At 39.0% G+C, this 23,591-nt stretch overlaps 2 protein-coding genes across 3 annotated transcripts in view; one reads left to right on the top strand and one right to left on the bottom strand.

Moving 5' to 3' along the window:
* Positions 1 to 4,699, bottom strand: part of LOC114652508 (gastrula zinc finger protein XlCGF26.1-like) — a 62,737-nt gene extending 58,038 nt beyond the window's left edge. For both annotated transcript variants that reach the window (XM_051927872.1, XM_051927871.1), the window contains exon 1: positions 4,492 to 4,699. The gene's annotated coding sequence lies outside the window, so the exon portion shown is untranslated. The remainder of the gene's footprint in view (positions 1 to 4,491) is intronic.
* An 18,016-nt stretch (positions 4,700 to 22,715) lies between these two features.
* Positions 22,716 to 23,591, top strand: part of LOC127527841 (tripartite motif-containing protein 16-like) — a 514,766-nt gene continuing 513,890 nt past the window's right edge. Inside the window, exon 1 of the mRNA XM_051927978.1 lies at positions 22,716 to 22,946. Within this exon, the coding sequence (XP_051783938.1) occupies positions 22,731 to 22,946 (216 nt within the window). The 5' untranslated portion in view covers positions 22,716 to 22,730. The remainder of the gene's footprint in view (positions 22,947 to 23,591) is intronic.

The raw sequence follows: 23,591 nt of genomic DNA, 5'->3' as shown, positions 1-23,591 counted from the left end.
AGGAAGGGAGATAAAGAGAGCAAGCTATCTCTAATCTATTCTTTTAATCCTTATAATTACCAACGTAGCAACAGACTGCATGGCAATAACCCCTGGGAAAATTTGAAATTAAGGTTAAAGGAGTCTCACTTTTGGTTAAGACTACAAAATGACATCAAAAATTCAGAATCAATGTCTCCAAGACGGGACAGTTAACTTTGTGAGCTGGAATGTTAAAGGCCTGAATCACGACTTAAAAAGCAAGAAAGTATTCTCTCACCTAACAGGTCTAAACGCTAAAATAGTATTTTACAGGAGACCCACTTATTGGTGTGGGAATTCTTATCCATAGAACAGTCTCATTTGTAGCATCAGATGTAGTATCTGATCCTGAAGGGAGATACATTATTGCTATGGGTAATTTATTTAATTGTAAAGTGATTTTGATAAATGTTTATGCACCCATTGTGGATGATAGCGAATTCATCCAAAATGTATTTACATCCATTCCCAATGTGAACACTCATAAAATTATAATGGCTGGGGATTTTAATTGTGTTTTAAATCCAGACCTAGATAGATCTCCCTGTCACAGGGGTGATGACATCTAACACTGCAAAGACAATCACACAGTTTGTAACTGACCACAACTTATCAGACCCCTGGTGATTTCTAAACCCAAATTCAAGAACATATTCCTTCTACTCACCAGTGCATCATTGCTACCCAAGACCTGATCATTTTTTTGTAGATAACCATCTCTTGCCTACGATTAAATCCTGCAAGTACGACACTATTGTTATTTCCGAACCAAAACCCTTTGATCGTGGAGATAAAATCACTATGCCACACATACTCATCTCGCAGATGGCATCTTAACCCACTTCTATTAGCAGACAAGAACTTTACAGAATTTATATCAAAACAAATCAGTTTCTAGATAGATAGATAGATAGGATAGGTAGGATAGATTAGATAGATAGATACAAATATATCTTCATAGGTCTCTGCAGGAAAACTCTGGGAAACCCTGAATGCCTTCTTAAGAGGACAGATGATCTCATATCTTTCCCACAGAAACAAACTGGAAACCAAGCAGGTGTCAAAGCTAACCAGTGAAATTACTAGAATAAATGAAGAACATGCCAGGTGTCCAAGTGAGGTTCTGCATTCAGAACTCAACCTCTTAACAACTAAAGAAACTGATCAACTCATTTATAAATCCAGACATCATTACTATGAACACGGAGAGAAAGCTAATAAGCTTTTAGCTCAATAAATCCACAAGCAAGAAGTTCACAATGCAATCCCAGTAATCACCAACACGAACGGAGACGAAATCATTGACAATAAAAGTATAAAGCACACATTTAGAGACTACTACAAATCCTTATATTCTACTGAGTTTAAAGAAGACAACACACAATCTAATGCATCTCTGTATACATTACAGTTACCACAAACAGATAGTCTTAGTGCAGAGGAATTGGCTAAACCTCTGGCGCTATCAGAATTACGAGATGCTATAAAGTCACTTCCGAGTGAGAAAGCAGCAGGCCCTGAATTCTCATTTAGAGGATCTGTGCAGAAATTTTTCAACACCCGGCAGGATCTGATCAATAACATTTTAAAATAAGATTTTAAAGAACTGAGGAGGCAGATTCTTTACCATATTCTCTTTTTTTTTTTTTTTTCCATTTATCGATATTCACTTATTAATTTATCTATTTGCTTATTTTTACTAGGTTTAAGTTTTATTCTGTTTCCCATGCTCTCTCTCTCTCAGGGGTGGGGGTTGACTTGTTTTCAATCCTATTCTTGAAAAATTGATCTATTTGTATGGAATGTTGTGTGATTTCAATAAAATCAATAAAAAATTAAAAAAATAAAGAGAGACTTGATCAGGAATTGTACCTAAAGACCACCTAGTGGCACGAGGGTCTGAGGGACAAGATAAGAGTGGGCTCAATAGGGATTCACCAACATGGGCATCAGAATCAGCTCACCAAGGTCTCTGAGGTGGCACTGCCACCTTAAACAATGAGGACAGACAGTTGAGGTCCAGCCCATAATAGTCGAGTCGCGGCTCTGATGAGCTCTGCAGCTTTCACATTTGTATGGCTTCATATGGTTGGATGCAAACAGCCCTGATGGGCTCACCACTACCCTGCATGATCCGAGTCCTGTTCTTCATTTAACATGGCCATCTCTAGTAAGCTAAAGAATAAAATTACAGACAAATACTGAAAGTAGTTGTAAATGTTAAAAGAAATTAAACAATAGCATTTCAAATATTACAAAAATGTACTCGTAATGCCATGCCAGCTGTAGATTTTACTGTATCCCTCCAGCAGCACTAGCTTGTGTAATGTTTGTATTTTTATTTCCCATTAAACAAATCAAAGTCTCGCTGTTACAGTGAAACCGCACGAGCATCTTTCCTGATAGGAAAATACAAAAAAATGAAATCATTTAAATTATCACCAATAGGTCTCAGTATGAGACAAAGTGCTGGAAATGAAACCTGAACGCGCCCTGTAAAGTTACATCAGAAATGAACGACGGGGCCGTGCGGGTGCGAGCGGCTGAACAAGCGCGTGCCCGACGGACAGCACAGTTTGGAGCATGCGCGAAATCAAAAGGAGAAGCGGCGCGGAAAATTGCACGAGCGCGAAAAGAGCAGAAACAATCTCGATTTAACGCGCCTCCGCCAAGTCAGATGTAATGTCAATGTCAATTTATTTATATAGCACATTTAAAACAACATTGTAATGCTGTGGCTAAAGTGCTTTACAATAATAGAATAAAAGAAAAACAAAACAACATAAAACATAAAAAGAAATAAAATATATGAATATAAAATGTAGAGAAAAGCCAAGCAAAATGACACCTTTTATTGGCTAACTAGAAAGATTACAATATGCAAGCTTTCGAGGCAACTCAGGCCCCTTCTTCAGGCAAGATGTCTTGCCTGAAGAAGGGGCCTGAGTTGCCTCGAAAGCTTGCATATTGTAATCTTTCTAGTTAACCAATAAAAGTTGTCATTTTGCTTGGCTTTTCTCTACATTCATAATGGCTAACACGGTACAACACCCTAGTACTATGAATATAAAATAAAATACATAATAAATAGATGTTATATAATCACAAAGAGGAAACCATCAGTACTACTGAAGGTCACGGAATGCAAGTGAATAGAAATGAGTTTTTAATCTCATTTTAAACAGTTCAATTCTAGACGACTCCTTTATGTGAGGAGGTAAAGAGTTCCACAGGCGAGGAGCAGCAGCTGCCAAAGCCCTGTCTGTCCCCCTTGGTTTTACACTTGGTATGAGGGACAACCAGAGACAACTGACCAGAAGATCTAAGCACTCTGGATGGCTGGTGTAAAACACACAGTTCAGATAAATAGGCAGGAGCAAGCCCATGTAAAGATATAAAAACTAGCAGGAAGATTTTAAAATCAATTTGAAAACTGACAGCCAGTGTAAAGAAGCTAAAATAGGAGAAACAGAGTCAGACTTTTTTGCCCCAACCAGAAAGCACGCGGCAGCATTTTGGACCAACAGTAACCTGTGTATCAGAGATTTAGTAATCCCAGAATACAGCGAGTTGCAGTAATCGAGGTGAGAAAAAATAAACGCATGAGTAGCTATCTCAAGATCCCTAGAAGATAAAAAAGGCTTTATCTTACCTAATAGACGAAGTTGGAAAATGCAACTCTTCACTACAGAATTTACTTGTTTCTCAAAAGAGAGGTTACTGTCAAAGGTAACACCAAGATTGCGAACTTGAGATTTGGAAAAGACAGAGAAAGAGCCGAGAAGTCCAAGACCAATTTGGGCTTTAGCTGATGGCCCCACTATAAGCACCTTGGTTTTATTTTGATTTAGATCAAGAAAATTATTAGCCATCCAGGATCTTATTTCAGACAGACAGTTGTGGAGCTAATTTGTTGTAGAGTTGCAGACAGGAATATAAACCCGAGTATCATCAGCATAGTAGTGAAAAGAAATGTTAAATTTCCTGAAAATCGCTCCAATAGGGTGAAGGTATATGGAGAATAAAATAGGCCCCAAAATGGATCCCTGAGGAACACCACATTTAAGAGGAGCAGTAGATGAAGAAGAGGAATTAAAAGTCACTGAAAAGTGTCTACCAGTAAAATACGACCAGAACCAGTTAAGAGCAGCCCCTTTAAGCCCAACGAGATGTTCAAGCCGCAACAGCAAGATGTAGCATTACATTTGACGGGACACTGACCGGAAAATAAATGAACTTAGCACCAGCTAAAAAAAAAAGTGCGCGACCTCCGTCATCCACAGTAAACTCGTGAAGGTGCGATTTGCTGTGCCGCCTCCTCCTCCACGTAGCGCTCAATCTCCAACACTTAAAAGCGAACCACGGGGCGTCAGGCACCTCCTCAAAGTTAAACCCTCTCAGCAAGTCGTGATCTTCCCCACTGCTGGCATTCCCACCCGTACACGATCCCCACATTCGACTTTGTCTCACCTTCCGCACCTTTGCTTGATCTTATGGCCGTGAAGAAGTCTGAGCACGAGGGTCTCAAAAGCGAAAACTTGTGATGTGCTGCTGGATACTGAGGACCGAGCTCTCGATACGCCGCTATGATGCTTGTTTGAAATGCGCCCGTCACGTGATTTTGAGGCACGCTAGCGTCATGACGTCATTGATATCTGCGCAGTCAGCAGCCGATTGGTCAGCCCCCTCATCGGCTGAAGGGCTTGAGAAGGGTATTGCTGCAGACCGGAGACTTTATGGGCGGATCTGAAGGCGGGATAACTATAAATGGAAGTGGATAGTATTGGCTAATTCAGAATTTCAACGAATGAGATTGTTGTTAAAGTATGACAATCAAAAACTCACTCAACGTTTGAAGTTGTCTATCAAGTGTAATTTCCACCAATCTTTTCAGTTAGTGATCCCTACCGCTTTGAGGTTCCGCCTCATAGAGTTTCTTTTGAAATAGCCTTGCTCTGTACTAAGCAACGAAACGCTGTTAAAGAAAAGAAGACAAAGCAGCAGCGAAGAAACTCTATTAGACCAAAGAAGAAGCGACGAAACGAATTGTTTGTTATTTCTGACAATGGAAATTAAAACGTATGAAATTTGCAATTGCTAAGTTTTCTTCGTGTTTTTCAAATAATTTTTTTGTTTCTTTGTTGTGATTGTACGTTTGTATAAATATTAATATATATATTGTATTCACGTTTGTATTAATAATCATTTTCGCTGTAGTAATTGATGCATTGATTTTCGGGGTTTCTTTGAATTCAGCCCTCTGTAGGTTCATAATTTTCATTTCCAACAAACGATGTGCCATCCTTTTGTTCCTAACACATCAGTCCATAGCAGTAGAGACAGCCAGCAAGATTTTTTTTCCCATTAAGGTCTCATGTGCTTTCAAAGTGTTCCTTTAATTTTTTAATATACTATATATATAATACATACTATTGAAAACTACATTGATGTAAACCAGATTTTCAGTATAAACCAATGAGAAACGACAATATAAAAATGCCTTATCAGAAATATCATTGCCAAAATAAATTTCCAGCTGTTCAGATTGAATGATTTAATGGCTGTGACTTGACAGCCTCAGTGCAGTGTGTGCTAAATGAGCAGTAAAGTGCAGTCATGTACAGCTGTACAGGTGGTTATGTCAGGGCCATACTGGAGTATACAGACTCTGTGCTCTTAATATGCTGTTTGCTTGTATACTCATATAGGATTATGTCCAGCTGAACTCTCTGCCATCTCTATCTTGTTACCAGTCGTGATGCTGATGCCCATCACTGCCTGCTGTACAGTTGGACTCCTGACATCCTCCAGTCTCAGAGACCCTAAAGACAGGCTGACATGTTCAGCACACCACTAGGACCTGATGGAGTCAAATGGAGGCTCAATGAGATATGAACTACAAACATCTGTCATGTTTTAATCTCTAAATGTAACTTTTGCATAAGTAATATGTATTATAATAAACACATATTTGATGATCTTAAAAAGGTATTTAAAATCCAAAAGTAATAAAGGTCCAATTAAGTCAAATAATTGAATACCCTGATTAACAGGTGCACAGTCACAAAAACTGCAAAATTATTATTCTTTTAAAGGCATAATATTTGCTCTTCACAGATCGTTTAACATAGTAAACTTCATTGTAAAAATAATAATTGAAAGGGGACTATTAGCACTATGACAACTGTGTTTCTTACATTTAACATTGATAACATAGAGACAGCCAATAGATTCTTTAAAGTCACAATTTTATTGCCAGCTTTCTTAAAGTTTTATATTCCCTGATACCTGAACGTGAGAGTGTCAAGTATGTGATTTGTAATAATCTGTAATCATAATACAGCTAAAAACAAACTTAAATACGTGATTCACAGGCAAGAAACTCACTAGAGCTGCTGGTATATTGAGAACAGACATGAAGACCGAAGAATATTTGACTGACATCAGCAAACAAAGAACAGATTGTGATCTGCAGGCAAGAAGGGGCTACAATGGAATATTAGGAACTCTGACAGTTTATTCAACGTTTAAAATTGTAATACGTTTACAGCCTTTAAGGTCTTTAAGGTGACCTGTTAAATGTAGGCGGCTATTTCATTTGGACATTCGAGTAAACACCAACAGTCAAACATTTGTTTTAATCTGACTGACTTAATCAAGTAGAGCCCACACTTAAGTCCACGTCAATCCATTAAAATTAGGCGGACACAAATTTGTATTGTTATGTTCATTTAAATTTTCTTCAGAAGTTGTTCAGTAACGATAAATATCTCATATGCAAACTTTTATTATTATTTTTTCAGAACCGCTACTTCATAAATGACCGTGGTAAAAATACACTGCAGTCTTAATAATGCACTCGACAAAGTGCTATAGTGTAAGATATTGACATTAGTAGACTATCGTCGGAGATGTATTTTATGAATATACACTCCGTCTCTTACAGTCACTTTATCTTGACCGTCCACCTTTAGAAATTATCTTACACGTCCACCTTTAGAAATTACACCCACCTTTCTTTTTACGTATCCAAAAGGTAATTGGCTAAAGTGGTCGATGAATGACAAATAACACCAATTGGCGATTTGTTGAATAAAACGGTGATTGACCGCGACGTTGAAATTTGCGATTGGCTGATCAGTGACTGACGTGCGCAAATTTAATATATGATTGGCTGAAGTCGAAAATGATATTAACGCCCATTTTACTCCGGTCTGCAGCAATATCTTCTTGAACGGCTTTGGTTTAAAGCGTAAAAGCAGTTGGCTCTGCTGCATCTGTAAGGTGAGCTGACCGACTTTAAATCCTAGTTGCGCTCGAGTATGGTCCCTAACCAAAGTTAAAAAAAGGACTTTTTAAAAAGAGTTATGTAGTACTTATCTGTAAGTTAACAAATACGTTTAGAAAACATTATGAATGATTCACATGGGCAACCTCTTTCCTTGTTGTGTAGTCTTGTCCACCTAGAATCTGTAACACATTAATAAGCATATTCTGCGTAAGGCAGCACGTATTACAGTATTTCAAATGCTTTCAAATGCTTAATAAGTTATTTTTTCCTCAAGTGTCACATTATACTGAAAGTAAAAAAGCATATTAGCATTGCCCTGTTTCAGACATACAGTATGATAACAGTAATGTTAATTAACACCGTTACCTTCTTACTACACACAAAGATTTCCAGTTAGCAAACTAATCATGTGTGGCATATCATTAATACAGAATTAACAGGCGTCATGGTGGAGCACAGTCCTGGCAAGAATCAGGTGCGAGGTAGGAACAATCCCTGGACAGGACGCCAGCCCCCCGCAGGGTGAGCCCACTCACAACAGCCAATGGAGTGAGGCAGGAAGACGGAGCACCGGGAGGAAACCCACATGGACATGAAGGGAACATGCAGGCTCTGGGCAGGGAGGACTTGAGATCTGAACTCTGGTCACCTTGGGGAGACCACCGCCATTATTTGTCCTTTCTTTGAAACTTTTTTTTTGTTTTGTTTTTAGTCTTGTTTTAATCAAATACATTTAATGTAGGTATAAAGATAATTTGTAATTATGAATATTTACCATTTATTAATTTAATGTGGCTTAAAATGATTTATTCTTAGAAAACACAAACTTTGCAGTTTTGGTACTAGTACAGTTCTTTCTTTCTTTCTTTCTTTCTTTCTTTCTTTCTTTCTTTCTTTCTTTCTTTCTTTCATTTTTACAACTCTGAACATGAAAACATTACCAATAATGTATAAAAATAGTGCAATTTTTATCCATTATAAAAAATCCATTATAAAAATAATAACTTTTGATGTTATTCAAATCGTTACTAATACTTTTACAGTTAAAATCTAACCAACCAACAATACTAATGGGCAGCGTTATTTACACTGTGACAACATTAAAAGCAGGAGACTACTGGGGTAGTGATGACATCGGCCAGCGTTACCACACCATCACCAGGCCAAGGAGGGATTTACTGACCTTGGATTGCCATCCATTAACCCATTTTAGGCCTCTTTGTTATTGGGTCTCTTGTATAACGGCGTGTGTAGAATTCACACAAAAAAATGGCATACGGACAAAACTGCGAATGTGCATACGTACAAAAAAGTCAGATTCATTAAAGTGTGCATAAGCAAAGTCCCACACACTTTTAAATCTCAATCAACATGAAATGTTTCACACGTGCAGGCGCCTACAGCCTCACTCTGACTCCTCCCAGAATTTCACATATTTGAATATGCAAATGAATATAAATAGCCCCTTCTGCTCAGTGTTTTGTTAAAAGACAATGTCGAAAGCACATGGAAAAAAGAAGAATTTCAATGAATGCGAAATGGAGGATCTGCTCAGTGAAGTGTAGGCAAGAAAAAACAAACTATTAGGTGGCTTAAGCAGTGGTTGGAGCAATAAAAGGAATTGAAGGAGTGGAACAGCGTGGCGGAGGCAGTCAAAAGTTCAAGTTCAGAAAGTCACAAGGAGCCTGAAATAAAAATGAAGTGGTCAGATATCAAAGTCAACATGAAAAGTTGAGTCATAGCACACCATCTGAAAAAGAAGGTCTATGTTGAGATTAAAGTCGAAATGTCAACTTTCTGCGGTGGGTTGGCACCCTGCCCAGGATTGGTTCCTGCCTTGTGCCCTGTGTTGGCTGGGATTGGCTCCAGCAGACCCCTGTGACCCTGTGTTCGGATTCAGCGGGTTGGAAAATGGATGGATGGATGGATGGATGGATGTCAACTTTGATCACGACATTTCCATTTAATGTCATTGTTTATTTTGTCATTAAAGTATAAAGTTGTAAACTTCATCTTAAAATCAATGTTTAATTCACTAGAGTTTCTCAAATCCCATTGTAAATAAAGTAGCACATTAAATGCTTCATATTCTAAATGTTCCCTGACCAGGTCATTTATCGCTATGTGCTTCTTAAACAGGCTTTCTCTTACACCGACAGGAGTGTGCAGGAAGTGATTGCCACACAGAATACATTACAGTCATAATATTACAGCTCTCTGAACATTTTAGAATACTAAGGTGTATACTTGAAATCATTTTCTTGATGAAATGTATTAAAGCATGTGTTAAACCTGTGGGGGGCACGATGGAGCAGCGGTAGCGATGAACTGGCGCCCAGTCCAGGGATTGTTCCTGCCATGCACATGAGGTTTGCTGGGATGCATGTGACCCTGGATGGAATAATTTATCACAGCACTACGGTGTCTTTCTAACGTACCAACCCCCCAATTCCTGTCCTTCCATTTTCAATCTTCACGTAACCAATCGTCACACAATGAGCTCTGTAATAAATGTTAAACCAGCTGTAAGCTTAGAACTCTTATTCTTTAAAACTTTTAAGGAACATTGAAAAATCTTTGTTATACATGTTTAATTATTCCATCCATTCATCCATCCATCCATCTACCGTGCCAGTCCCAGCAAGCATCGAGCGCAAGTCAGATATTTAATGAGCTGCAGAATTAGACAAATACAAGGATTGAAAAGATGCATTTTAACCTCCCAAGTGCTTTGTGTGTCCTTTAGCATTAATCTACTGGTCTAAAGCAACTTATACACACATACTGACACTTTTATGTTTGCATTTGTAACAAAACAAATCGATTTCAGGGACTCCAAAGTAACAACACAGCCTGCAGAGGTCAATTTGTAAATCATAAAATAGATCAGCATTAACATTCTCAAATCCACTTATTTCATTTCAGGATTTTAGGTAACAACAATACGTCTTAACGGACCTCAATGTGGTGTCGGCTCATCATCAGACAAACACCATCACCTCACGTATTTCAACAATCAAAGTGACCAGAACTGAAGAGACAGTTAGCATTAAATGAATCTCTTAGATGGAAGAGAAGGAAACGAGTCTTCAGATGGTCACTACAGGCACAGGGAGAACATAAAAACTTCACATGAACAACAATGGGACATGGGATTTCAACTCACATGACTGAATCTGAGGCAGAAGGTGTGGTAACCACTGCAGTACAATGCTGGACTAATACATAGATGTAGAGTTTAATTTTTATGTTATTGAGTCATCAACTATATTTATGTTTTAATTGGTTTTAAGTCCTTTTAAGAAGGTATTCGTTCATAAGGGCTTCCTCACCACATTCACTAGATGATATAAATGTACAGGCACAGTACAGGTTAAGAGCCGTGTGCTCAACTTGTAAAGTGACCAACAGGGCATCTCACCAAAGAGCTGATGTCTCCTTATAAGTCATCCCTGTGAAAAGACCCCCAATGTCGACCACTGTGACCCTGTAGCTCTTCTCTTCATGTAGGACTGAAGCCTCTGGAGAGTCAGACTCTGTGAAAGGTTGTGCTTGGACACAAAGTCACAGAGAGATAGAAATATGAAGACCCCCCCAGGCACAGAATGACTAAATCCTTTAAAGACACTCGGCACATTGTGTTCTGCTTATTCTTGGTGGGCTCTGCAGCTGAACACTTCATAGCCGACTTCTCTGACTGATAGGATCTGAAGACTGTCTGTGGTGAAGAAGAACAGCCGAGACATAAAGTGAGAGCTGGTGAGTCTACCAAAAGTCTTTAAACACCAGTGAGCCCAGTGTGCTGACAAGATGTGCCAGTGGGTATGGTGGGCACTGAGTGGGGCTTTAGTGGGTCGAGGTCACTGCTCGTCAGTTTGTGTCACATTTGAACCATCCTGTTCTAGTAATTTCTGCCCAGTGAATGGACTGATGTCACCAAACGCCGTCTTCACTGTCCCCATTCTGCTGTTTTCATGTGCAGGTCCTGAAGCTCCAAATGTCCACCTGCAGTCGTCTGAACCTCTGAGCGCTGAGGAGTTTTTACTGGTGAGTTTTTGTTCTTATTGATTTGGTGGTCCTGATGAGTATCTGTGACACTTCATGTCCTGTGTGTGTGTCACTGTGTCACACAAGTGCTGGCCCACTTTCATTCATCCACTTGATGTTATTTTCTCCTTTCTCTGTCCTCTTGTCTCCTTTTCCCTCTATTTCTATCATTTTTTTATCTCTCTCTGTTTCTAATTCACATTCCTCTGTTCCTAAGGCACCACATTTTGAGAATAAAAGATGAGAATGTGAGATTCTCGGTGTCCAGTGGTGCAGAGGGAACCAGGAAAAGTCTGACTTGAAGTCTGTCACAGTGACGGGCTGATTCTGGTGTGGCGATGGTCGCTCTAAGTCATTGGCTGCTGCCTCTCACCTGACTGAGCTGTGTAGTCTTTACCAACAGATCTGGGCTGAGGGCTCCAATCACATATGGTAGAAAGAATTAGCATGTGGCGTGGAGATATCTGACCTGATGAGGCTCAAGTGGATTTGACTATCTGGGTAGCATCTTGACATGGCAGCAGATTCAGCTGCCCCTATTCCTATGTGAGAAAAGACATCATCACTTATCATGACATTACACTGTAAAGGGCTAAGGACCCTGCATAGGCTGAGGTCCATTTTATACCTCATTCCTTTGTCAATAAATCAACCCCACTCTGAATAGTGTAGACCCCCCAGTTAAGAGGCTCAGCATAAAATGATCCAATATTCTGTAACATGAAGGATTGTAGTCCTTCCTGTCACAACACATCATCAGCTTTTCAAAATCAAACATCACAGCAGTTAAGAAGTTCTTTATTCCCCTGTGCTCTCATAATGTCCTGTTAGTCCAGAGTCTCTAGTCCTTCTACCTCTCCAAACTACTTTCATTTCAGATCCATCACTCTTCTTCTTCTTCTTCTTCTTCTTCTTCTTCTTCTTCTTCTTCTTCTTCTTCTTCTTCTTCTTCTTCTTCTTCTTCTTCTTCTTCTTCTTCTTCTTCTCAAGTAACTGTACACTCCATTATTTTACATGTATGAGATGTCATTGTTGGTGGTCTGTAGCTTCACTTCATGAACCTCCTGCACTATTTTGATTGAGCCAGCATGATAGCCAGCCAACACACAAAGAGGGACACACATTGGATTTAGAGATTACTAAAGGGTTAAAACTTGATGTGAGGCAGATTGTGGATATCAGTTTATTTGACCATTTTCTCTTATTATGTAATATAGAAATACTGATAGATAAAATGAATGAGAAGGGTATTGTTAAAAAAGGCTTCTTTGATTCATCCAAAGCTTCAAAGTTTACTAACATTTTAAACAACCAGTCTGTTTGTAGTTCTTACTACAATAGTGATAATAATGTAAATAGTAAGGGGGGACATTTTAATGTTAAAGTGAGAGCTGCCGCTGACATAGTCACTCCTGAAAAGACAGTTAAAAATCTTCCAGCACTGTTACACCATGGAAGACCCAAAGAGTGTCTGATTTAATGAAAACATGGTGGAGAGCTGAGCGTAAATGAAGAAAAAGTAAATTGATTGTCCAATTTGAAATATTGTAGGCTAAAATAACAGAATACAACAACAAGTCCGTCTAGAGAGGCGGTGCTACTCCTCTAAAATTATAAATAATAATGCAGATAATCCAAGAGTTTTATTCTCTTTTGTTGATCATTTGCTAAACCCAAGTAACTCAATGGAATGTCTCCAACGAACTACCACTTAAACTTGTGAGAATTCTGTTATATTTTTTAATCACAATTCTAATGATATTGTAAATAATATAGTACATCCCCCCAAACTGATCCTATTAAACCCTGGTATTCCATCTTAAGCAAATTAAATTCTTTCACCAGGATAGATTTACCTGATCTATGTAGAATAATCTCTCAACTGAGACCCTCCACCTGTGTCCTTGACCCAACACCACCAAGCTTTTTCAAAGAAGTATGTGACATGCTAATTGATAGTGCGCTTGACATAGTGAACTCACCATTAGATACGGGGGTCTTCCCAGACTGTGTTAAGACTGCTGTTGTTAAATCCCTGATTACGATAAATTATCTCGACTCCTCTGCTTTTGAAAATTTTAGACCCATTTTTAATTTGCCTTTCTTAAGTAAATCCTAGAAAAGGCAGTCATTTTGCAGCTCAATGGTCACCTCAATAAACCGGCTATTCTTGACAAGTTTCAGTCAAATTTAGAGCAAATCACATTACAGAAACTGCACTTGTTAAAGTAATAAATGACTTGCGGGTTAATGCAGACAGAGGCCGTTTATCTGTTCTCATCCTCTGAGATCTGTGTGTCACATTTGATACCATTGATCACAATATTCTTAGAAATCATCTTAGTGGGTGGGCCTCTCTGGCAGGGTCTTAAATTGGTCTGAGTCTTACTTGACAGGTAGAAAATTCTTTGTTAGTTGTGGTAGTTATACTTCAGAGACCCCTGATATTCTATATGGTGGTCCACAAGGGTCTCTCCTGGTCCGCTGCTCTCTTTGATCTCCAGGCTTCCATGAGGTCAGATTATCTCAAGGCATAACGTGAGCTACCACAGCTATGCTGATGACACACAACTGTATTTATCAGTAGCACCTGAGGACCTCAACTCTCTTGGTTCACTGACCCCAATGTCTTATTTGTGTTTCTGAGTGGACGAGTAGGAATTTTCTCAAACGAAATCAGGAGAAAACAGAAATCTCAGTGAGTGTCAAAAATGGATATAATGAGGTTATTAGAAATAAACTTGATCCATTAGGCTTAAAAGTCAAGACGGAGGTGAAAAATTTCGGGGTAATTATTGATTCTGACCTGATTTTTAAATCACATATTAATCAGATTACTAGGACAGCATTTTTTCACTTAAGAAATATAGAAAAAATTAGACCCCTCATAACTTTGCAAGATGCTGAAAAATGAGTTCATGCTTTTGATCTTAGTCGACTAGATTACTGTAACGCACTCCTCTCAGGACCACCCAAAAAAGACATCAATCGATTATGAGTGCAGAATGGAGCTGCCAAAATCTTAACTAGGAAAAGAAAATCCGAACACATCACACCAGTCTGAGCATCACTACACTGGTTACCTGTGCCATTTTGAATTTATTTTAAAATACTGCTAATGGTTTACAAAGCGGGCGGCACGGTGGCACAGTCACGCAGTTCGCTTCCCGGGTCCTCCCTGCGTGGAGTTTGCATGTTCTCCCCGTGTCTGCGTGGGTTTCCTCCGGGCACTCCGGTTTCCTCCCACAGTCCAAAGACATGCAGGTTAGGTTGATTGGCGATTCTAAATTGTCCCTAGTGTGTGCTTGGTGTGTGGGTGTGTTTGTGTGTGTCCTGCGGTGGGTTGGCACCCTGCCAGGGATTGGTTCCTGCCTTGTGCCCTGTATTGGCTGGGATTGGCTCCAGCAGACCCCCCGTGACCCTGTGTTCGGATTCAGCGGGTTGGAAAATGGATGGATGGATGGTTTACAAAGTCTTAAATCATCTCACCTCGTCCTATATTTCAGACTGTCTTTCACCTTACACTCTAGATTGTAACCTTAGATCTTCAAATGAGAGTCTGTTTATAATTCCAAAAGCTAAACTTTAAAGAAATGGTGAGGTGGCCCTCTGCGGTTATGCACCTAAAATTTGGAATAACTTACCGATTGGCTAATATGGTGGAGCACTTTTAAAAAATGCTAAAAACCCTCATCCTTGTTTGTCTGACTGATTCTCTCTGCCTGCCTCTCCTCAGAATGATGATGGCTGAAGTCCAGCTGTTTGTATCACAGAACAAGTTCACCTGCTCGGTGTGTCTGGACACCCTGACTGACCCCGTCATCATCCCCTGTGGTCACAGTTTATGTCTGAAGTGCCTCACTGACTCCGTGAATTCTACCAAACAGAATTCTTACCAGTTCTGAAATTCTAGCGTTAATGTGAATCAGAGACCCCCACACTGGATTTACTGTTTGGTAATATTGTAATTTAATTTTTCCCTCTGCAGTATCTGAGCTTCCAGACATTTTGATATTTTTGGATGAAGAATAAGCTCTTTCCAGAGTTGAGTGAGGACATCTGTGCACTTTGTGGTGTAAATCTGGGTTTGGTCTCAATGTGTTTGCATGGATTATGCTATTTACTGTAGTCGCGATGTCTTAGTTTTTCTTAATAACATTCATTGGAGTATTTCAGTTTTCAATAGTTCCATTTTCAGCCAAATTCTTATGAGTTATAAAAGATGTGAAGGCTGTCACTACCGACATTGAAGGATCATAGCCACCTGAGTAAAAAGCATCTGCTCTGCCCTTTCTTCTCAAGATCCTTTGTGTTCCGAGTCTAGTCCAACCTGTCATTGATGTGGATCTCCAAGTAAGTGTAGGAGTGGACCACCTCTTCATCCACTCCCTGAATAGTGACCGGAGATAGAGGCTCTTTGGTGTGGTGAAAGTCATTGAGCAGTTTGTTGGTTTTGCTGATATTAAATTAGAGACAATTCCCAAAGTTTACCCCTGACTCCTCTCCCCTGTCTCATCCCCCTTATCAACACATGCCATAAGTGCAGAATCTTCTGTGAATGTCTACAAGTGATCTGACCTGCTGTTATACAGTGACCTCCATAATGTTTAACACAAAGACACATTTCTCCTCGATTCACCCCTCTGCTCCACAGTTTCAAATTACAAATCCAACAATTCAGACATCGTGACTAAAGTGCACACGGCAGACTTTCATTTAAGTTTATTCACAGACATTTCAGTCACACAGCACTTTTTCTACACAGTCCTCCCATTTTAGGACACCATAATGTTGGGGACACTTGGCATCACAGGTGTTTGTGATTCCTCAGGTGGGCTTCATGGCTTCATAAGATCCCTCGGCTTTCTTCTGCCCTTTTGGGGTCTGTAGCTGCCTTTGTTCAACACGATGACAAGAGCTGTGACAGTGACAGTAACAGAAGCCATTATGAGGCTGGCTTGTCTGACTTCTGTTCTACAATCTGGCTGTGGTCCTACAATGAGCTGATGGTCAGATGTTGTTATTTCCCAGTTTTGTTCTTTAGTTTCTATTTTGTTTTGATGTATTTGCACAAATCTGTGTCCTCATCTGTGGTAGTTCTGTATTTACTGAGTGGTCTCATCTATTCTTGCATTTTGCCTTGTAGTTTGTTCTGTTGTGTTCTATTTCTGAGAAGGCCATGATGGGTTGGCCATCTAGCTCTGTGAAGAGGATTACTTGTGTTTGACACTCATTGCACACCCACCGTACCTACAGGGGGTCTCTCTCTGAATTGCCCTCCTAAGATTTCTTCCATTTTCTTTCCCTACAAGGTTTATTTGGGAGTTTTTTCTTGTCTTCTTAGGGAATCTAGAGTAGGGGGCTCTCAAAAACATGGACTGTTAAAGCCCATTGAGACACTCCTTGGGTGATTTTTGAATATACAAGAAAAAATAAAATTGTTATTTCTAGTGTGAGGTGCACAGAGTGAAGAGTAAAGCAGACAGGCCTGTTCCTTGTGCTGTTCCAGTGTTGCTCACACAGTCCTTGAGTCTCCCAAACTGTACTCTGCCTGACAGATATATCTGTCCATCATCAGGGGCCTCATGTATAAAAGGTGAATACACACAAATATGTTGTGTACGCCCGTTTCCACACTTTCTTCATGATTTATAACAACTGAACTTGGCGTAAAGCCTTGCACATTCACACACCAGCTCAATTTATTACCTATGCAAGTTTTCAACTCGGTTTTGCAAACTGGCAGTACCCAGTGTCAATGCAGTGCTACTGTTCCTGTGTGGATTCTCTTTATTTTTTAGATTGTCTGATGTGGCTTTATCAATACACTGAAAATAACACATATTGTTTATTAGATTTATTATTAGCTTAAGGAATCTGATTGTAATCAATCTGGAACAATATAATGGTGCACTTAATGGTCAAACTATTCCAAATACGATAGCTGATTTAGCGTTATTACTCTCAGTGAATCAGAGTATTTTAACCCAGTGTATCTGAGTGTGGAATCACAGCTCTACAGCAGCTGATCGGAAAGCTCGACGGCAGATTGTATCAAGAGCGGAGAGAATTTTCGGGGTACAGCATCTAGCACACGCTGCCTCAGCCATGGGCACAGTCTATTTGAACTTCCGCCATACATCAAACACTTCAGAGCCTATTCTGTATGGACCTCGCAGTTCAGAAACAGTTTGAACCCAACAGCTCTAAACACACTCAATCAGTCCATCGAGTCATCCCAGTAGAATTGTTTTCTCTTTGCACTTTAAACTGCACTGTAAACTTGCAATACAGTTGTAATATTGCACAACCTGAGCCACTTAAGCTTTCATATTGTAATGTTTTCATAGTTTTTTTGATCATATTATTATTATTACTATTATTATTTTAGCATTGTATAGGAAAATAAGTTTATGGACGATTTGCAAATTGAATCTCATTTTACCGTACAATAACAATAAAGGAATTCAATTCAGTTCAATTGAAGAGAGCGCATATTTACAGATGATGATGATGACTGGCTTCTAAGCAGATTTAGATTTCCAAGCTCTATCTTCTGAGAGCTCTTGATATCATTTTTAAGATGAAATGCAGTAAAGTATGTATATTACATTATTCAGATACATTTCTAACTCAATTTAAATAATGTATACTGTTAATAATTAAACATGTGGGCTCTTCATTCAGGGATTGTTCCTGCCTCGAGATGCATGCTGGCTGGGACTGGCATGACCCTGGATGGATAGATGGATGGAATTATTAAACATGTACTGCAAAGATATTTCAATGTTCCTTAAAAGTTTTGAAGAATCGGCATGCTAAGCTTAGAGATGGTTTTACATTTATTAAAGGTCTTATTGTATGGAGATTGGTTACTTGGAGAAAGAAAAGGAATAACAGGAATTCGGGATAAGCATTTGAAAGAAACAGTACTGCTGCACTAAATTATTTCATCGAGGGTCGTGCACAGCGTAGCGCAAGCATCTTGCAGGTGGCAGGGACAATCTCTGGACGGGCGCCAGCTCATCGCTGCCACTGTGCCAACGTACCCCCATGATTAATATGTGCTTTAATTCAGATCATTATTAAAATGATATCAAGTATACATCTTAGTATATAACTTGTTCGTAGAGCTGTAATCTCATAAATGTAATGTATTCTGTGTCCTATCAGCATAAAAGAAAGTCCGTTTAAGAAGCACTTAGTGATAAACACACAGAGTACATAGACAAACACATAGAATATGGAGCATTTAACGTGCTACTTTAGTTACAATGGGATTTGAGAAACTAAATTAAATGATTTTAAGATGAAGTTTATAACAAAATTAACTGTGATTAAAGTAGAAATTTCAAGATTTTTTTTCCACTGTGTCCCTATTTTTTTTTTCTTTTCTCTGTACCCTAATAAGCTTCAATATGACACTCAGATGGTGGGCTACAACTCACCTTTTTACTGCGACATTGATATCCGACCCCTTCTTTTTTATTTCGGGCACTGTGCGGCTTTCTGAGCTTGAAATTTCTAGTTTCTCCGTCACTCTGTGTCACTTGCAAATTGTATGTTTTTACTTGCCTCCACTTGGCTTTTGCTGAAATTCTTCTTTTTTCCCCATGCTTTGCCATTGTCTTTTCACAGAATATTTATATTGATTTGTATTTTCCAAGAGGCATAATTCTGAGAGTAGTCTGGGAGTGGTGGAAGGTGCATGCACGTGTGGTACATTTCAGGCTGACTGGGATTTATGTAGTGGAAGAACATGGAAGTTGGCGTACTCACAGATGTATGCATCTGGATTTTTCTGTGTGTACGTACATTTCGACTTTTGTCCGTACGCCATGTCTTAGTGTGAATTCTATGCACGGTGTTATACATGAGGCCCCAGGACACCACAAGCAGACCCACCTGCAGATCTCTGAGCTGACCCCTTAACAGGGATAGCTGGATGGTCTTGAAGGCTCTGGAGAAACCAAAAAACATAAACATAATAAACTTTTTGTTAAAAAAAATCTCATTTAAACAAAACAAACGGGGTGAAATAACAAATAAAAATATCATTTTTGAGTTTTAGAATTCCTTTAAGTTGCTTTCTTCCTGAATTCAACAGAATCATTCGTGCATTTCATGAATCTTACTTGACTCCAGAAAATGACAAATGGCAGACAACGTCCTCACATTTCTTACTCAGGATACCAAATGTCCTTGTAGATCCTATAATCACTGACATGACGTGTTTAAGTCCTCCTGGCCTTTCACCAGTTTCTTTACTTACACACTCCAGTTTGTTTTTATTTATTTTTGGTGTTGTGTGAACTTCACATTTCCCAGTTTGTTGGTGTTATGTCTTCTAAATGTCAAGAACTAACTCTCACACCAATGTGCCTTCAAACTGTCTTCTCTATTTGACTCACTCTTCAAGCCCAAACTCAATCTTGCATCCATTAAATTAAACCTTTCTTTTAATCTTTTTTGTCATTCCTGTTTGTTAAATAAAATCTAAGTTGTGTCATGAAATGTGAAACAAATGTGTTGTGAAAATATCAGGACTCAGAAAGAGAAGAAGAAATCACAAAGTGAACGTGAATTCTGATCTGACCATGTGTGTCCTCTTGTGTGTCCAAACAGAAATAGCTTGGGGCGACACACTGAGTGACATCAAGAAGGGACTTGAGGAGAGAGAGAAGACACTGAAGGAGATGAGGAGGGCAATGAACGAGATGAAGGTGTGTGGAATATGAAGACAACACTTCACATCAAAGAGGGGAGAAATAAATAAGAACTTGAAGAGCAGCAGAGCTTCACTGGTGATGATGTGTAGGGACACGAGAAGGGGGAGTTAGAGAAGACGTTGTGTGGTGTCCTTCATGGCCTTTCACTGTTGACAGAATCCCACGTGTTATTCAGTGGAGATTCAGACAGCATCACCCTAAAGTCCTCTGATATTCCATCAGCTGCTTAAAGGGGACTTAACTCTACTGACAAAAACTCACACTGAAGGTCGACGCTGATGTTTTGAATTAGATCAGCAGGCATAACGTTGCTTAATGGTCTTTTTCATTTTTATTTTATTTGAAGAAAACGACAATGCATACAATGAAGTTGAAATTATACAACAAATGATTTCCTTAGTGAAACTCAAAAATAAAAAGTAAACTTGAAATAGAAAGCATGAGCAGAAAAAAACAGAAAACGTAACAAAACACAATTCAACAGAATATTTAAAAATATTTTAAATAAAAACTGAACAGATCCTCTAAGTTAACATTTGATTTTGTCCAATTTCAAATAGTGCAGAACATCAGTGACCCACTGACTTATGACAGGTAGGCTGAGATTCCTCCAGTTATGCAGGACAAGTCTACGAGCTCATCGTGTGGTAAACACAATTACAGTCAAAGTGTCCTCCACTTTAGGGAGACCACCAAACACAGCTGTTAATGTGTTATTAGTGATTGTGACTCCGATGATTGGCCATTCAAAAGTTTTTCTCCAGAATGTTCTTAATTTGTTTTCCCTCCCTAAACATGTGGCCAGTGAGGCTGGAGCTCGATTGTCACACTGATAGGTTGAATCTTGTCCTGGACACATTTTGGACAATTTTAAATGAGATAAATGATCGATGATTGATGATAGAGTTTATGTTGAGTGATTGAATGCTTTGTTCATATGGAGCTGTGTGTATTCTCTGTATGGCTGCCTTCCTCTCCGTATCTCAGATATGGATGGAAAGGTTTATTTCCCAGCACACCCAGGATCATTGAAGGGGAGCTTCTTTAAGATGTTTTATATGTTGTTCAGATGCTGTTGGTGCCTTCAGGACTGATCAGGATGGCTTCTTTAATAGAAATGGGTGGGAGGTGTGGAAAATTGGGTGGGTTTCATTTGGCAAAATTTGTAATTTGAAAGAAGTGGAAAAATTGTGTTGCCAAGGAGATAAATTTGAAGCGTAATTGTTCATAAGATACAAAGACGTTATTTATATACAATTCTCCAGCTGTATTTATTCCAGACATTTTCCAATAATTAAATACTGTGTAGGTTTGAGTGGCTAGAAAAAGGTGATTATCATGTAGCGGTGCAACAGATAAAAACTTCTTTGCCTTGAAGTGAGTCCTGCATTGGTTCCATATTCGGATTGTTGGTATATTGATGATGATTTGTATTTACTGGGGCACAAAGCAGGGCATATAAAAAAAGTACTGCAGGATTTTATTTCTATTGCAGTCCAAGGTTTTGTATATTTAATTTGTGTCAATTTCTAGGTCTTTACAGCTTTTACATTTGCCATCCAGTAATAAAATTGTAAATTAGGTAGCGCCGTGCCACCTTCTGCTTTAGGTCTTTGCAGAGTCACCTTTAGAATGAATGGACATCTTGAATTGCAGATAAATGAGATTATAATTGAGTCTAGTTTTTTAAAGAATGATTTGTTGATGTAATGTATGTAGGGATGCTTTTAAATAGGAAAAGAAACTTGGGAAGGATGTTCATCTTGACAGTATTGATTCTGCATGCTGAGGTGAGATGGAGGGGAGACCATCTGTTCATATCTTGTTTGATTTTTTCCATGTTGTTATCAAAATTGTGTTGAAAAAGATCTTTATATTTACTTGTGATGTTTACCCCAAGATATTTAAACTGTTCTGATAAAATGAATGGAAAAATGTTCAGCATACTATGGTGTGCTAGGGAGTTCACAGGAGAAAGCTCACTTTTATTCAAATTAATGTCTTTTGAAATTCTGCTAGAGCTTTGAGGACTACTGGATGTTTGTTGATGTCATATATATAATACCATATCACCTGCACATAGTGATATTTTCTGTTCAACTCTTTCTCTAATAATCCCTTTTATCTTTGATGTTTTTTGAAAATGATAAGCCAGTGGCTTAATGACTAGTGCAAAATGCAATGGTGATAGAGGGCACCATTGTCAAGTCCCACATTCTAGTTTGAAGCACTTTGAGTTCATGTTGTTAACACAGACTAACTTCTGGACTTGTGTAAAGTAATTTTATCCATGCACATATATGTTGGTTCTGCATCAAGAAAGGACACATCCCATGGGACAATGAGGGCCCCCTGCTGAATATACAGGACTGCCTACTCCATAAAGTTCTGCAGGTCCCTTAATAGTAGCATCAGCAGAGAGAAGATGATACCCGGCATAGTGGGGGGCACATATTGTCTGGGAGGTGGTCTTCAGCTTCTCTCCCTCCGGTGATTAAACTACCACCAATCACTCCAAGGAATTCAATCTGTCCTTCACAAGATCAACATACCAACAAATGTGTCTTGAGGTTGGTGATTCTTATTGGGTGACTCAGTTTTAAATCTTTCTTCTATCTAATCAGATGTCACTGCAAAGAGAGATGGATGAAAATGAGAAGAGCTTCACTGCACTGATACAGTGCATTGAGGAAGACCACAGGAAACTGAATGAGAGGATCAGAGAACAAGAAAAGAGAGAAATGGAGAAGGCTGAAGGTGTCCTGGAGCAACTGGAGAAGGAGATTGAGGAGCTGAAGAGGAGAGAAGCTGAGTTGAAGGAGCTTTCAGAGACCAAGGACCACGTCCACTTCCTGAAGGTGAGAGTGACACTTCACAGGGAGTCTGATCAGACTGGGGTGTGTGGGAACAGAGAACATTTAGAGGGAAATTGAAAAGCTATGAGGAGTTTTTACAGCACACCAAGAACGGGCTATTCAGCTCAGCACAGTCTGTCTTTTCACATTTTCTTAACATTTTCAATGTTCTGTTTACAATCTTAAAGTTCCTACCTCCATAAGCATGACAGGAAGATTAATCTGCAGGTGTTTGTGTGACAAAATGAATTTTCTTGAAATTTAAAAGATGACAACTAACAAAAGATGGTGACAGCTCTTCTGCCAGGCCACCTCTGGTGTCTCCATCCTTAAACTGATTAGATTCAAATCCTTCAGCATTTCCTCACAGCTCAGACCTCACAGTCCCGTCTCGTCTCTCATTTTTTTTGTGTGCTTTTATCTCTCACTACACACAATAGTCCTTATGTCGATGGTGTTTCGCACAGGTTATGGAGATTCTCTTCCTAATTTACACTCCACAAATGGTGTGCATTACATAACTCAGCATCCACTTAGCTTTCTCTTCTTTATGTGATTATGATTTTTTTTATTTTGTTTTATTTTTTTAGCTTTTTTCTGTATTTTTCTCTATTCACTGTCAACTCCTACCACTTTCTTTTATGTGCA

Source organism: Erpetoichthys calabaricus, chromosome 5 (assembly GCF_900747795.2).
Source record: "Erpetoichthys calabaricus chromosome 5, fErpCal1.3, whole genome shotgun sequence".
Taxonomy (NCBI): Eukaryota; Metazoa; Chordata; class Cladistia; order Polypteriformes; family Polypteridae; genus Erpetoichthys; species Erpetoichthys calabaricus.
Note: the sequence above shows the minus strand (reverse complement) of the source record. Positions and strands in the feature narration are given on the sequence as shown.